The 16,419-nt window shown below is 49.0% G+C and overlaps 1 protein-coding gene across 1 annotated transcript in view; it reads right to left on the reverse strand.

The window, feature by feature from the left end:
* SLC15A4 (solute carrier family 15 member 4) overlaps nt 1–16,419 on the reverse strand; it is a 42,113-nt gene that overhangs the window by 12,284 nt on the left and 13,410 nt on the right. Inside the window, exons 4-6 of the mRNA XM_063143895.1 lie at nt 15,844–15,933; nt 7,753–7,921; nt 635–790 (exon numbers count right to left, since the gene is read on the reverse strand). Of these exons, the coding sequence (XP_062999965.1) occupies nt 635–790; nt 7,753–7,921; nt 15,844–15,933 (415 nt within the window). The remainder of the gene's footprint in view (nt 1–634; nt 791–7,752; nt 7,922–15,843; nt 15,934–16,419) is intronic.

Genomic DNA, 16,419 nt, shown 5'->3' on the forward strand with positions numbered 1-16,419 from the left:
AACAGGATAGGCATGGAGACACTCAAGGACATCTGCGGTTCGGTTTTGAAGCGGTGCCCTGGCATCACACGGAGCGTCCGTCCATAGTGGGGCGGACAGTTCCACAAGAGGTCAGACAGGGAACTTTTCAGCCTTGACACCCATGGAGAGTATTAGGCCCAGGGGCCACATCTGGCTGGCCCAGGAGGGGCACCCCGGAGGGGCACCCCGGCCCCTCCCCTTTCCCCTGACCCCACCCCTGACCCCAATTGCTGACTGTTTCTCGGTTTCCAGCTTTTGCACGCTCGCTATTCTAGAAGGTTGAAATGCTGCCTGTATGGATTTCGTTATTGCCAGAAAGAGCTTTAAGGTAAAATAGGCTGGGATTTTGGGGGGGGGGGGGTTGGGGGGGGGTTGGCCCTCTCTCCCCTCCTTTTTACCTTCAGCTCCCACCACCCAGTGGCATGCGGCCCCAAGAACTTGCACAAAATGGAATCCTTGGCACGTTTACACAGAGAAAATGCCCTACAATTCCCAGCCAGTACGGCTGAAGATATAAAAGCTTGCATCCCAAAAAGACTAGAACCTTGTCCCTGGGGAGAGGACACAAACAAGCCCCCCATGGCCGCTGCACCCCCCCCTTCGAAATACTCACCCGCAATGCTTGCAAATATTTCACTAAAACCGATCAAAATATATTGGGGGATCTGCCACCAGACGGACAAATCGGCCGCGTGGTACAGCGCTGTCCCGATCTCCTGATTTATCGTCTTGGTCTTTACAAGTTTTAGCCGATTACTCTCCAAGATCCCTGCAAGAGAGAAATAAAAGGACGTGGAGCTTTGCTGCTACCTACATATTTTGTTTGTTTGTTACATCTGTGTCCCAACTTTCCTCTGTGGAGCCCAAAGCAGCGCACATGAAAAACACACACCTCGTTTTATCATCACAACAACCCTGTGAGGTAGGCCAGGCTGAAGTTCAGAGACTGGCCCAAAGTCACCCAGTGAACTTCCATGGCTGAGTGGGGACTAGAACCCACATCTCTAGAGTCCCAGTCCAACACTGAAACCACTGCACCTCATTACATTTCAATCTTCGGCGGTTGTTTTCAAATCCCACCTTTCTTCCAAATCGCTTGTGGTGGCCCATGTCAGTTCACCCACCCCCATTTTTTCTTTAAAAAATCACAACCACCCTGTGAGGTAGGGTTAGGCTGAATGTGTCATGCAGAAAGACCTTCACGGCTGGGTGAGGATTTGAAGCCATTGTCGCTTATATTCGGAAAAAGCAACATGGCCATAACCTTGAAGATTTCACTCAAATTCCCAGAAGATCCTGCCCAGACCAAACCATGACAATCATACTGGATGGGGCTGATGGGAGTCAAGTACCTCCTGTATGCAAAGTAGGCTCTCCATCCTTGCACTCCTGCAGGGCTGTTGCAGGGATTAAGACAAAGAGAGACTAACCCCGAATTAGTCTGGTCATTACCGTTCGGGAGAGAATGAGTAACGATCTTTTTACTTTAAGTGAGGATTACCCGAACTCAGCGAACCGCAGTTTAAGCTGCACCTTCTCGTATTTGCATACAAAAACACTGTAAAAGCATACAAAAGGAAGATGGCCAAAAAATATATGAAAGAAATAACATAAAATAAAGCCATTTCAAGAAATCCAGTTCCTTGCTAACCGCAGGATTTGGGAGCTATTGTATTCTCGTTTTATTAACCAGAATTTCAGAAATCCGGACCTCGCTCCGTGGGGATTAGCTGGGATCGACAGATGTTAGTTCATATCAGGGCAATGCCGTTACAACCAAACGACACCCACGCATACACACACGGTGCAAAATGAGTGCAAGGCATCAACAGACAACGGCAACCCACTGAAACCACACACACACCTGTGGTTGCTGGTTTTATGTAAAGCCAGTGCTATGGTAAACTTGGGAGGAGGAAACTTAAATCCCTTTTCATTCCTGTCAATCTTAAAAGTCATACGTAAGAACGTAGGAGGAGCCCTGCTGGATCAGACCAAGGGTCCATTTAGTCCAACACACTGTTTACAGTGGCCAACCAGCTGTTGACCAGGGACCCACAAGTAACAGCACCCTCTCACCCATGTTCCCCAGCAACTGCAATATATAGGCTACTGGAGGTAGCACATAGCTATCAGGGCTAGTAGCCATCGATAGCTTTCTCCTCCAGGAATTGACCCAACCCCCGTTTAAACCCATCCGAATGGGTGGCGACCACTACATCTTGTGGTAGCGAGTTCCATAGTTTAACGATGCGCTGTTTAAAGAAGACCTTCCTTTTATCTGTTCTGAATCTCCCACAAGGAGAGTTGCTACGTTATGCTGGGTAGCTCAGAAGCCATTCAATATGGCTGACTGGACACACCAACAACATCTTGGGTGCAGGTCCCTCTTGGGTACGTAAGTGTGTTTGTGCACACACCTGGGTGGATATCTCCCAATGTTCTCAGAAGTGGTAGAGGACATGTACACGTATTTTCAGTCTGAGAGTAAAATGAGAATCGATGGAACAATCTCCCCAGTGAGGCCTGCCTGGTGTCAAACCTGCTGACTTTTCTTGACCCCTAGCCATATGGCAGATCATGATATGGGGGTCCTAAGATTCCTTATTGGTTATTTTAACTCTAAATACATATCTCTGTGTGTGTTGTCTGTTTATATGTTTGCATATGATTGATGTGTGTGTGTGTGAGTGAGAGAGAGAGAGAGAGAGAGAGAGAGAGAGAGAGAGAGAGAGATTGTTGGTATATATAAATATTTGTATGATCACAAGTAATTATTTTTTACATATGCTCCCAGACTGTGGAATGGCCTGCCGGAGGAGACACGTCAACTTAAAAGTCTATTACCATTTAAGAAAGCAATTAAGACTGATCAATTCCGGCAGGCCTATTCACGGGAATTTTAGGATGCTTTTAGAATGATTTTAGGATGTTTTAACAATGCATGTTATGTTTTAATTCAGTTTTATGTATTTTATATTTGCTGCTGTTCCCCGCTTCGATCAGAATCATAGAATAGCAGAGTTGGAAGGGGCCTACAAGGCCATGGAGTCCAACCCACTGCTCAATGCAGGGATCCACCCTAAAGCATCCCCGACAGATGCTTGTCCAGCTGCCTCTTGAAGGCCTCTAGTGTGGGAGAGCCCACAACCTCCCTAGGTAACTGGTTCCATTGTCGCACTGCTCTAACAGTCAGGAAGTTTGGAGAGGCGGGTAAGAAATACATATTATAATTATTATTATTATTATTTTATAATATGTACACTATAGTATTTTTAAGATTTTGAATCTTTGTTAAACAAACAAACAAACAGAAACCCAAAGAACTTTGGTCATTGGGCAGCATAGAAATGTGAATTAATGAAATGACATGAAAGTGTGGCTTCCAATCCAATCCGAACCAAAACCCTGGGCATCGGACATCCGAAGAACGGCGCTCGATTCGGGCCGCGCTTCCGTCAACCTGCTTGTCGAGGAACAGGAAGTAGAGACAGGACTCCTGTCTCCCGTTTTGGCCCAGCTGCTACCGAACACTTGGAAGAGGCAATTCCTCTTTTGAACGTTACGCCAGGTGGGCGAAGAAAGGAAGCGTGCTTCGCGTGCACTTCCTGTTCCCCCCCCGAAAGCCGGTCACATGTGCCGTCGACAGCCAATCCCACCTGGCAGCTGTTGGATGTGGGGCGGGAAGAAAAGGGGAAGAGATAAAATCTATTCTTGTTATACTTTATGGTTTTTAATTGTGCACTCACAGCCTAACCTACCTCATAGGGTTGTTGTGAGAATAAAATGGAGAGGAGGAGGGTCACATAAACTCCCTTGGGTTCTTTGCAAGAGGAAAAAAGTTGGGATATTAATGTAATAATAATAATAACAATAACAATAATAATAAAGAAGGTGCCACCCACTTTGGGGTATACTGGGGCAGAACAGTGCTAAAGTTTCAAGACAAGATTGAAGGTGCTTCTAGTCATTTAAAGTTTGGGATTAATTTTATTTTATTTTTTTGCGGTAATTGTTTTAAAAGTCTACAAATGAAGTTGATTTTCCGGCTGAGTACCCTTAAATACCGCTGGTTAAGAATTGACGACACCAGCCACGAGAGTAAGCACAGCCGGCGTTCGTTAAATCTAATCAGCCGCGTTCTCACACAATTTATAAGATATTTCAAGCATAATCGAAACTCTCTCGCAGACGCTCCAAATTGCATCTGGGACGGACGCCACTCGGCGGGCGGAGGGGGGGGCAGGACGAGAACGCAATGCGCAAAACTCGCGACGATGCGTCGGCAGAAAGGAAGAGCCTCCAAAGTGGGCTGGAGTCTACCCGAAAGAAGTTACCGGCCCGTTCACTGGGGTTGTTCACACAACACGCTAACCCACACTCAGTAGTTGAGTGTCGGTTGTTATTGAAATGTAGGTTGTTTGCTGAAAGGTGGGTTAGCGTGTTGTCTGAACCCAGTACATTCCCACAGGGTAGCTTGTTAAGCATGCCGTGTGGCTTGTTAACCAGCCCGATCAACCCAACAACAAACCACGGGTTTTCAACAAACCATGGATTTGATGCTGGGTTGTTCATGTTTTTGGCCACGCCTCTTTTGCCACCAGCCCTGCCCACCACTGGAATGCGGCCCCCGAAAGCTTCTCTGAAATTGAATTTGGCCCAAAGGCTGAAAGAAGTTCAACAACCCTTGGAGAACCTCCACCACCACCCCTCCCCAAATTTGTGACAATTCCAGAAACAAAATCCTATGAGGAGAGACTGAAAGAACTGGGCATGTTTAGCCTGGAGAAGAGAAGATTGAGGGGAGACACGATAGCACTCTTCAAGCACTTGAAAGGTTGTCACACAGAGGAGGGCCAGGATCTCTTCTCGATCCTCCCAGAGTGCAGGACACGGAATAACGGGCTCAAGTTAAAGGAAGCCAGATTCCAGCTGGACATCAGGAAAAACTTCCTGACTGTTAGAGCAGTACGACAATGGAACCAGTGACCTAGGGAGGTTGTGGGCTCTCCCACACTAGAGGCCTTCAAGAGGCAGCTGGACAACCATCTGAAAGGGATGCTTTAGGGTGGATTTCTGCATTGAGCAGGGGGTTGGACTCGATGGCCTTGTAGGCCCCTTCCAGCTCTACTATTCTATGAGCTGGTGCATGAGGGGTTTGCGGGGGCGGGGGGCAGTCCTGAATGGGGAAACATAAGCAAAGTACTCCATTTTGCTTAAGTTACACAGACAGCAGAAGATTGGGATGCCTTGGTACATAACTTTGCCTTTTTTAAAAAAGGTTTAAAATTAAAGGCAGAAGGAATCCACACTTCTCTGCATAGCATCTGAAGCAGCACAGGTTTTTTTTTTAAAAAAACCACCTGAAGAAATATTGTTATTTTAAGTTCAAGTGACTTTGCAGTAAGAACTTTCCATGCCCACATATCAAAATGACCTTGTCCCTAATAAGGTAATTACCTCTCTCGTCGAGAGATGCCTTAATGGCCCTATAAAGTGTCCCTCTCGCTGATATATTGGGAGGATAACGGAGCCCCCAAGATTCATTCATTTAACGCTATAATGCTTTATCGATACGTCGGTTGTGGCGGGGACTAGGCGAAAGGCTTGAGCAGTCCATGAAACACTACGGAGAGGCGTTCACTACGCCACGCCAGCAGCACTGGGCATACAGAAATCGGTTTCCGGGTGGGGGGGGGGGGAGAACAACATATCATTTTGCAGATCCTACAAGGTCACCACCTTTTCCGCTGGCATGCCACAGCTAAGCAGTTTTTGCACTGCAGCGTTTAGGGAAGGCTCAGGCACGGGGACGTCAACGAAACACCAGCGAGCAAAGAAAGAAGCAGGTGCAGAGGCTGTGTGGTTTCACGTCCACAATGTTGGACTAGGACAAGGGAGAGCCGAGTTCAAATCCTCCTGCCGCCCTCAGCCGCACGGTTCAGTGGCCAACGGTCATTTCTCAGCCTAACCAATCTCTTGGGGTTGCTAGGAAGGTAAAAGGAAGGGCCATCTATCCTGCTTTGAGCTTCTTGGACAAAGAGCAGAAACCGCCACCGGCCCCAGCCAGGATGGCCAACCATCAGGGATGATGGGAGATGTAGTATGGCGGGTGCTTCATTGGAGAAGGCTGGAGTAAACCATACCTGAGCCTAGGGACGGGGGAAGAATTTGTGCATTTCCCAATTCGATGGAAAGTAAAATTCGCACTTTTGAAGCGTTATGCGAACTGAAGTTTGCTTATCTTTAGGGATGTTGCAAAGTCCTGAACGGGTCCAGGAGTCTGTCGGGGCTCCCATTGTTCAGGCCTACAAACCCAGGTGATGAGTCGCTGCCCAGCCTACTGAGTTACGTGAACCCTCTGCGACTTACCCAGGCCTTTTGTGAGCGCCCGGCACCTATCCGTGACCTCCAGCAAGTCGCCATTTTTACGAAGTTTGCGATGAAATATCAACTCATGTTTTTGGCAGAGACTGAGTGAGCAGCCCAGGGTCACCCAGTGAGCTTCAGGCCAGAGTGGGGACTGGAATCCATGTTCCCCATCTCCTCGCCCGCCCAGCCTTCCCCAGCATGGTCAGGAATGCTGGGATTTGGAGTCCAAGACATGTGGAAGGCGTTGGGTTACGGAACGTTTCGATTTGCTTTTGATCAGGATTTACCCAGTTTGCAACTTCCGGACTGAGCACAGATTCAGAAGCAATCTGTGGTCAAAGTCGATTCCGAGCAATGCGGTTTGCGGCACAAAAAACTAGGGCTGTGCACGGACCCCCCGAACCTCTTCGTGGTCCGATCCGCCCCTCCGCGGAGCAAGATCCGGAGGAACAGATCGACATTCCCCCCTTCTCTACTTATTTGCCTCCGCAGCGGATGGCGGAAGCAGGTAAGTGGGGACAAAATGGGGGCCGAATAAGCCCCCCTCCCACCTTACCTGGCTCCGCCGCCGTCACCGCATGGACTGTGGCGGCAGAGCCAGGTAAGCCCCCCTCCCCCCACTTACCTGCCTCCATCGTGGTCTGGCGTAGGCTTCAACTCAGGCCCAGGCTTACGGTGGGCCTTCAACTGAGGCCCACCATGACGGACACAGGTAACCCCCCCCGCCCCCTTACCTGGCTCTGCTGCCGTCGCCGTACGGATTGCGGCAGTGGCAGCAGCGCCAGGTGAGCCCCCCCTCCCCCCTTACCTGCCTTCGGAGCTCTGGATGGAGGCGAGCCGCTTCGCCTCGATCCGCAGCTCCCCCGACCCGATCCGGATCCGCCTTCAGGGGAGGCAGATCGGGTCACTCCGCTCGGGTTTCGTGATCCAAATCGGAGTGGAGCACACCCCTACAAAAAAAAAACCCTGCATTCGACAGCATGTGTACACTTGAAAAACACAATGGGGAAAAAAACTCACACTTTTGGAAAACGGGCACAACTATGCTTTGATCAAAGGGAGAAGAGCGAGTAAATTTCAAAGATGTGCACATTGCACACATTTGGAAAAACACCTGTGGACTTTCAGGTGAAAACGAAACAAAAACGAAGCTGCGATGCGATACGGACTCCAGATGGAATTTGGGGAAATTCAGGGAATGCTCTTTGCCGATTCACACCACTCTAGCTCTAACCATAGCGCCAAGCTGACTCTCAGCGCCAGCCCAATGCTACCTGAGAACGCTTTCCAGACGGTCCGGACAGGGGCCCCTCCTAAGTCTGTCTGCAAGGGTCAATTTCCCCTCCCTTCTCTACCTACCTGCAGCAAACGCGGAACACATCACAAAGAACATCCCGACCGCGATCCTCTTCAGAGATGACGGAAGGAGGCCGTTCCTCTTCAAGATGGGGTCAACCACTTTGTCTTTCAGCGGGATCAGGAGGAGGATTAGCACGGCATCGAACATGGTGAGCCAAGCTGCTGGGAACTGCAGAAGAGGAGGAGAGAGAGAGAGAGAGGTCAGCCACATGCTCAAATCACTATTTGCCTTTCCCTTTTCAAAACGTTGCTGTATTTTTCCATGTGGTATTCAAGCAAACTGGTGCCACTAAAGAACGTAAAGAATGTAAGAAGAGTTCTGCTGGATCAGACCAAGGGTCCATTCGGTTCATACAATGGCCAACCAGCTTTAGAATCATAGAATAGTCGAGTTGGAAGGGGCCTATATGGCCATCGAGTCCAACTCCCTGCTCAATGCAGGAATCCACCCTAAAGCATTCCTGACAGATGGTTGTCCAGCTGCCTCTTGAAGGCCTCTAGTGTGGGAGAGCCCACAACCTCCCTAGGTAACTGGTTCCATTGTCGGACTGCTCTAACAGTCAGGAAGTTTTTCCTGATGTCCAGCCGCAATCTGGCTTCCTTTAACTTGAGCCTGTTATTCTGTGTTCTGCACTCTGGGAGGGTCGAGAAGAGATCCTGGCCCTCCTCTGTGGGACAACCTTTTAAGTATTTGAAGAGTCTCCCCTCAATCTCCTCTTTTCCAGGCTAAACATGCCCAGTTCTTTCAGTCTCTCTTCATAGGGCTTTGTTTCCAGACCCCTGTTCATCCTGGTTGCCCTCCTCTGAACACGCTCCAGCTTGTCTGCGTCCTTCTTGAATTGTGGAGCCCAGAACTGGACGCAATACTCTAGACGAGGCCTAACTAGGGCCGAATAGAGAGGAACCAGTACCTCACGCGATTTGGAAGCTATACTTCTATTAATGCAGCCCCAAATAGCATTTGCCTTTCTTGCAGCCATATCGCACTGTTGGCTCATATTCAGCTTGTGATTTACAACAATTCCAAGATCCTTCTCATCTGTAGTATTGCTGAGCCAAGTATTCCCCATCTTGTAACTGTGCATTTGGTTGCTATTTCCTAGATGTAGAACTTGGCATTTATCCCTATTAAATTTCATTCTGTTGTTTTCAGCCCAGCACTCCAGCCTATCAAGATCACTTTGAAGTTTGTTTCTGTCTTCCAGGGGTATTAGCTATCCCACCCAATTTTGTGTCATCTGCAAATTTGATAAGCATTCCCTGCACCTCCTCATCCAAACCATTAATAAAAATGTTGAAGAGCACTGGGCCCAGGACTGAGCCCTGCGGTATCCACTCGTTGCCTCTCCCCAGTTTGAGAAGGTTCCATTGATCGAGAAGAGATCCTGGCCCTCCTTGGTGTGAACACCTTTTAAGTATTTGAAGAGTGCTCTCATGTCTCCCCTCAATCTTCTCTTCTCCAGGCTAAACATGCCCAGTTCTTTCAGTCTCTCTTCATAGGGCTTTATTTGGCCATTGGCTATGCTTGGTTGGTGCTGATGAGAATTGACACCCGGAGGGCAACAGATTTATGTATTCATTAGTAATACCTGTAACACTACTTAATATAACAAAATATTAAGTTTGGGGCATGTCACATTACATCTGGGAACAAAGTCCTATGAGGAACTGAAAGAACTGGGCATGTTTATCCTGGAAAAGAGAAGATTGAGGGGAGAGATGATAGCAGTTCTCAAGCACTTGAAAGGTTGTCATACAGAGGAGGGCCAGGATCACATCTCGATCATCCCAGAGTGCAGGACACGGAAGAAAGGGCTCAAGTTCCAGGAAGCCAGATCCTGGCTGGACATCAGGAAAAACTTCCTGACTGTTAGAGCAGTCCGACAATGGAACCAGTTACTTAGGGAGGTTTTGGGCTCTCCCACCATAGAGGCATTCAAGAAGCAGCTGGACAGCCATTCATCAGGGATGCTTTAAGGCGGATTCCTGCATTGAGCAAGGGGGCGACGGCCTTATAGGCCCCTTCCAACTCTACTGTTCTATGATCCTTTCCCCTTGGATTTGAACAATTCCAGGACCGGAATTGATTCGAAATGGCTTTCTGTATAGTGACGCATTTTAAGAACGAAAAGGGCTGTATTGTCGGCAGCAATTTAAAGTGTGTGCGTATGTGTCGGAGGGAGCAGGCGTGGGGAGACATGCCTTTCCGTACGGAGGGCCATTAACATTCCCTGCAAAGTCGTGATCACTTGGCTCATCCTGGAATCTCGTTAATAAAACAGAATTGTCACGCCGCAGCCTGAGAGTCTATTAAGCCCGATTAATCATCAAAACACCTGTCTGCGGCATGATGGATGAGGCCATTCATATCTGATAAACAAAGCCCTGTAAGTGATTGAAAGAAATACACACAAAGATGGCTTTTTAAGAGCCATCAGGGCTAATATTGATGGTGCGCTGTGACAGAAGGCAGTCAAAAGTCAATTCCCTATTCCCCGCGACTCCTCTTCGCTTCGCCCCATGTGCCTTCCTTGCCACGGTTTTGCTCAGCTGTTCTCCCACGGCTACGAAGCATTCCCCCTCCTCAAAGCCATCAGTCATATTCAATATTATTAATAAAGATTCCGTCCGGTGCAAACTCTCCAAGTATGAATACTCCCCTGCCTTCTATGTATCAACGCTCTTAAGTACATTCATATTAAACATTCCAGGTATTAATACTGGGGATATAATCATGAAATTTTAGCACGAAATAAGAAGTCAACAAAATGAAGGCCACAAATAGAAGAACCTCCGAAACGAAGGAATTCACTCATTATACGGCTTAAACGCGGTGAAATGCTGCTTTTCCCCACCTGGTTTGCTTCACTTGTTTTGGACTACAAATCGCATCAGTCCCAGACAGCACAAGGAAATGGTAGGGGAGGATGGGAGTTCTAGTCCCAAACTCCTGGAAATCACCGTGTTGAGGAAGGATGGGTTAACAACGAAGGGCACGGCCCTCTTGCTTTTGGAAGGGTACACAAAGCGATTTCTAGGTGCGTGTCTTTTAAAGTATCACAAGATGCTGCGTTTTAGAATCAAATCACCAAATTATTACATTTAATCCAGCCAAGCAAATGTTGCACGTTGCATTTAACCGTGCATATAACTTGTCTTCCCCCCCCCAGTTTTACGCTTTGCGCGTTAAGCCTTTAAAAAAAAAATTAAAAAATCAACATTCACGATTAAAAGCCAAGATCAGCAGAGAAAGAGAGAGAAGGGGGTAATGCAATCATGAATTGACCTGTCACTTTGAAGAAACGCCATTTAAATTATCAATCAGGAAGCTGGGCTTATTGCACTATTATCTCGGCTTCGACCCTGAACGATTGAATAATAAATGCATCGAGCGGAAACGAGCCATTGTTTCAGTCGGAACGCTAAAGGAGCTATCTCAGGTGCTGAATCCTATCCCAAAAAAAGGTTCTTTAGAGTTCTGAGTGAAAACCAGAGCGGATTCACCACCCCACTGGCATCAGAGCCACCACTGAAAAGGCCCTTTTAGAATCATAGAATAGCAGAGTTGGAAGGGGCCTACAAGGCCATCTAGTCCAACCCCCTGCTCAATGCAGGAATCCACCCTAAAGCATCCCTGACAGATGGTTGTCCAGCTGCCTCTTGAAGGCCTCTATGATTCTTCCTTCATAGGCATCCCCTTTACCACGCCCTAAGGCTCCGATCCGTTGTCATACTGGTTCTTTTTCTGTGCTCGTGAACAATTGCCATAGATCCCACAACCATTCATTTTTCCGCCACCTCCATCTCTCTCTCTCTCTCTCTCTTTCTCCCTCTCTGTCTAGCGGGCTGCCCAGGGAAAACAAGAACACCTCAGCCAGGCATCTAAACTGGTCGCTTGCAGAGGGCCACATGAAATTAGGTCAGGAGCCGAAGGCTGCTTATCCCATCGCAACCAGAAAAAGGCCATCATCACATCCGACTTCTGAGCTTTCAAAGGCTGTCCACCACTGGAACAGAACGCTAGGCGAACCTTTGCCACATCCATTGAGGAACTTCTCAGGGCCTCAAGGGAACTCTCCCAAATCCCTCTTTCCTGCTTGGCCTCCCTTCCACACCCGTCGGCCGGCTGAGCGTCCAGCCGAAAATATTATGAGCATCACTTTGAGCTCTTGTACGGCAGCTCCAGCGCTAACCAGTCGTCACGCGGAAGCCGAGGGAAACCCCAAGAAGCTGAGAGAGAGAGATTAGGAATTCATTTTCCCCGAGGCTACAAAGTCATTAAAGGAACATAACATGCCATCTGTACCAGCCCAAAAACTTCAGCAAAAACGATGGATAGCAGCGTTAGAGTATCATGGAAGATCATCGGTTGAACTGCACGTACAGAGGGCGTGCACACAAAATGTATAGAATAGAGGTATTTACACAAACACAGGCACATGCACACCATTTTCAGCCCCAACGCCTTGCTTTCAGCCCTCGAAACTACCACCGTGTCCCTTCATTAAAATTCCTCCTGATGAGACAATGACAGAGGTCAACTTCGCCAAGGCTTAGACACTTGCCACCCGGAGGTCCGGGGCCGTCCCTTCCCGGCAGCTCGGCAAGTATCGGAAAAATTCAAGCAGGAGAGGCGAAAAGGTTCCATTAATATTTGAAAACCTCATCGGGATCCTCCATTAAAGAGGCCACACAGATGATTATTTTCCTCCTACAAGAAATGATGATCACGATTAAATATTCAGGTTCGGAAATTGGGACGCCAAGTTCCTGAGCTGCACCCGGAATTCTGAAGAGGACAGAAATGTGGCACGGGGCAAAAACTCCACCTTAGGGAAGTTTGTGGATTTGATACATGGAGTGATTTTGATTTATGGGGGGGGGGAGGAGAAGAGATCTCGGACCGTGTCAACCCCAAATCGAGCAGACCCAACTTCGTGTGTGACGGGCGCCACCTAGGGTGCAGTACTAGTCCAGTCACATGGCTGAATGCAGTCAAGTCAGCTGACAACCGCCAGGGCGAATCCCTGCCCAACAGGCACTATAAAGCTAGACCCCGGCCAGAACTTGCTCCTCAGTTTGAGCAGCCCAACGATCCATCAGAAGGCCTGACCAAGCTCCTTCTCCGAATCGCTTTCAGGAGCCCGAATCCAGCCTGCCTGACTTGGAACAACGCCCCTGGCCACCTGATCGCTGGTTCAGTTGCACTTAGACAGGGGTGCAAAACTTCAGGCCCGAGGCCCAAATCTTGGGTTTTGGGGTTCCCCAAAGGGCCAAGGACCCTGACACCATTCCCTCCAACCACCAACTGAGGGTGATTTTGTGACTTTCGTGAAATCCCCCCTCCCCCCACCAAATTCTAAAAAGTTGAAAACCCTCTCCTAAAGTTTGGAAGTGCTTCAAGCTAGTCTGGTCTCTAGGCTCCACCTCTTTTGCCTTTGAGCCCTGCCCAATACTGGAATGCGGCCCCCGGGCTGAAAGAGATTCAACATCCCAACTGCAAGACCTCCTGCTTGTATCCAGCTATGTCAACTCTCTCTGGTCCCTTTCACCAGGGCAGAGGAACTGGTGGCTCTTCCAGATGCTGCTGGACTACAGCTCCCATCATCCCCACCACTGGCCGTACTGGCCAGGCCTGTTGGGATTGGAGACCCAACAACATCAGGAGAGCCTTAGCTTCCCTAACCTGACCTTTGATATTTATCTCATTATTTTTCTCACCCTGGATCGAAAGCTGGGACCTCCGTAGACCCTGAAACCTGTCTGTCCCAGCAGCGGATATTTCATTTATTCACTTATGACATTTCTATGCCATAGGGGGTTCACAGCAGTTAAAACCACCAAACACAACAGGAGATACAATATCAAACTCCAAAGCTGAAAACGACAGTATAAAAAGCCAAAATAACACCAAGTAGAAAGGTAGTGATTTAAAATGCAGTAGCAGATTTTAAACAACAGAATTAAAGACTGGCATGCTAAAATGCCTGGCAAAATGAAGAGGGCTTCACCTGGCGCTGGAAAGAGCCCAATGTAGGAGCCAGGCAAGCCTCTTTTGGAAGCTCATTCCACAGCCAGGGCCAAAGCAGAAAAGGCCCTGTTCTTGGTAGCCACCCACCTCACTTCTTTCGGCAGGGCCTCTGAATATGATCTTGAGATCTGGGCAGGTTATCTTAGGCTCTTAAGGATATCAGCTGCAATCCTACTTTTGGAGGCGGCATGGGGTGGGGTGGGGATGTCCCCCTTGCATTGTGCTAGACTGAGCTTTAGGGGTTGGTGCTGTTGCTTTTGAGGGCCCCTTTTCTAAAAGCGCTTCTCCGTTTCTTAATGGAGTCTCCTGGAAAAGGGGCAGTTTTCTAAGACAAAAGCCTCTCCCAAAACTTCCGCGCTCTTTTAGCACTTCAGTGTCCCTTGAAATAAGTTGCTTCTCAAGACACAGTTCTCCCAAATTGCCTGGAATTGCTGACTGGTTAATATTAAGCAGGGCTGCTTCTTCTTTTTTTTCCAGATTAAAAGCCTCATTTATGAATACTGCATTAAAACCATCATACATTATGAATACGGGTGATTAGCATGAAAGGCACGTGAGCCGCGTGCTTCAGGAAGGACAGCCGTCAGCACAGCCGTCGTTCGCATCCACAGAGACGGTGGCCCCGTGGTCTTTTCCCACTTCCGCGCCTGCAGGTGACACCAATGAATCATTTAGCAACCTCGCAGGAACAGCGCCGCAAAAAGGGCAAGGGTACGCTGCGGAGGCATAACCTGGGCACGATCCCCTACGCGGACCCTGCCCTGCCCCGGCAGTTTCTGTATTTACGTATCACGAAGCAGGTCTGCCTAGTTGAGCTACGACAGCCCAGATATTTGGGGCAGGGGATAAAGCAGGCTGATGGTTTCTGAGGTGGCCGCAACATGGTTTATATGGGTTAAGGTTTTATCGTGATGTTCTTTTAATTTCAGTCTCCCCACGGCCTGAGTTCAATCCCAGCGGAAGCTGGTTTCAGGCAGCCGGCTCGGGTCGACTCAGCCTTCCATCCTCCCGAGGTCGGTAAAATGAGTGCTCAGTTAGCTGGGGGAAAGGTAATCACGGCCGGGGAAGGCAACGGCAAACCACCCCGCTATAAGGCTTGCCAAGAAAACGTCAGTGAAAGCTGGCGTCCCTCCAAGAGTCAGCAATGACTCAGTGCTTGCACGAGAGGTTCCTTTCCTTTCCTTTAATTAGAATTATTGTATTATTCCATTTTTGTAAACTCCTGACTCATGTGCAGCGCTTCGTTAGAAAGCACTGTATAAATCATCATCATCATCATCTCCTACCATGAACTCTACTCTTCTATGAAGAAAGGGACCCTGGCATGGGTTGATAGCTCCACAGGTATCTGCCACGCTTTGCTTGCAAACCCCCTGGCACCTTGGGCAGAAAGCTTCTGAGCCTGTGCAGAGTTCCGGGAAAGGAATGTTTCCTTGCCTAGCTAGGTTGGCAGTGGTGCACTACCCTGCCTCAGCAGTGGCCGTGATCAAAAAGACAAGAGAACAGCCATTTCAGCCAGAGAAAAAGGGTTGCCCTCTGCTCTGGACTAGCTGACCGCTGGGCGATATGGCGTTAAAGCAGACCTCCGGAGCCCCCTTCCCTCCCCGCCCACCAGCATACCCCTGTTCCCTCCCTCTCTAAACTCACGACTGAAACCTCGGGGAGGCAAGCGATGAGGTTCTCTCTGTGCCGGGAGGGAAGAGGAGGGGGCAGGCAGCTCAGATTCTTGGCTCCGAGGTCAGAGCACCGTCTCCAACCTCGGATCCAGAAATCCGAGTTATCCTATGGCCTCCCGCACCCTGTCTAGGGGCCATGGGATTGCTCCCGATGTGTTTTTAGTTTGGATCCCTGAAGGCAGAGCCATTCAAACACCCTCCCACACCCCCGCCCTCCTTTTTTTCTCTTTAATTGACGTGAACGGCGTTGGCAGGCAACGTTTCTCTGAAAAGCAGAAAAGAAGTACAGCAAATAATGAAACAAAGAAGCCGGGAAGTGCTCCCCAGGCAAGCTCTTTCAGGAAGCAGATGCATTTCCTTCCCCCACCCACCACTAGCCCTTACCGTGTGGCTGCTGGAGGTGCTGTTCGTGGTGCTGTTGGAAAACTCGGGGATTCTCAAGTGCAGGCTCTGGAGGACATAGGTCGTCTGCATCTGAAATTAAAAAGAAGACAGCGCCATGAGCGGTCATTGGTGTCAAACCCAGCCCCAAAGGACAGGGTCCCTGCCCTGAGGAGATCACAATCTATTTATTTATTTGTTTGTTTATTTATTACATTTTTATACCGCCCAATAGCAGAAGCTCTCTGGGCGGTTCACAGAAATTAAAACCATAATAAAACAACGAACAGGTTAAAAGCAGAGGCCTCCAGTGAGGGAGGAAGCAGCAGCCAGGCACCTCTCCACCGGGCCTGGGTCCAGCTCCAGCTGAGAGCCCCCTCCCTCCTGCTACCAACTGTCTCTGCAGAGGCCACCAGTGAGGGAGGAAGCAACAGCCAGGCACCTCTCCACCGTGCCTGGGTCCAGCTCCAGCTCAGAGCCCCCTCCCTCTTGCTGTCAACTGTAACTGCTAAACTTTGCAACTAAGATTGTAGTGCCTGAATTTGCTTTCCTTTCCCCCCTCCTCCTCCTCTTCCCTCC

The sequence above is a fragment of the Elgaria multicarinata genome, chromosome 18 (assembly GCF_023053635.1).
Source record: "Elgaria multicarinata webbii isolate HBS135686 ecotype San Diego chromosome 18, rElgMul1.1.pri, whole genome shotgun sequence".
In the NCBI taxonomy this organism is placed as follows: domain Eukaryota; kingdom Metazoa; phylum Chordata; class Lepidosauria; order Squamata; family Anguidae; genus Elgaria; species Elgaria multicarinata.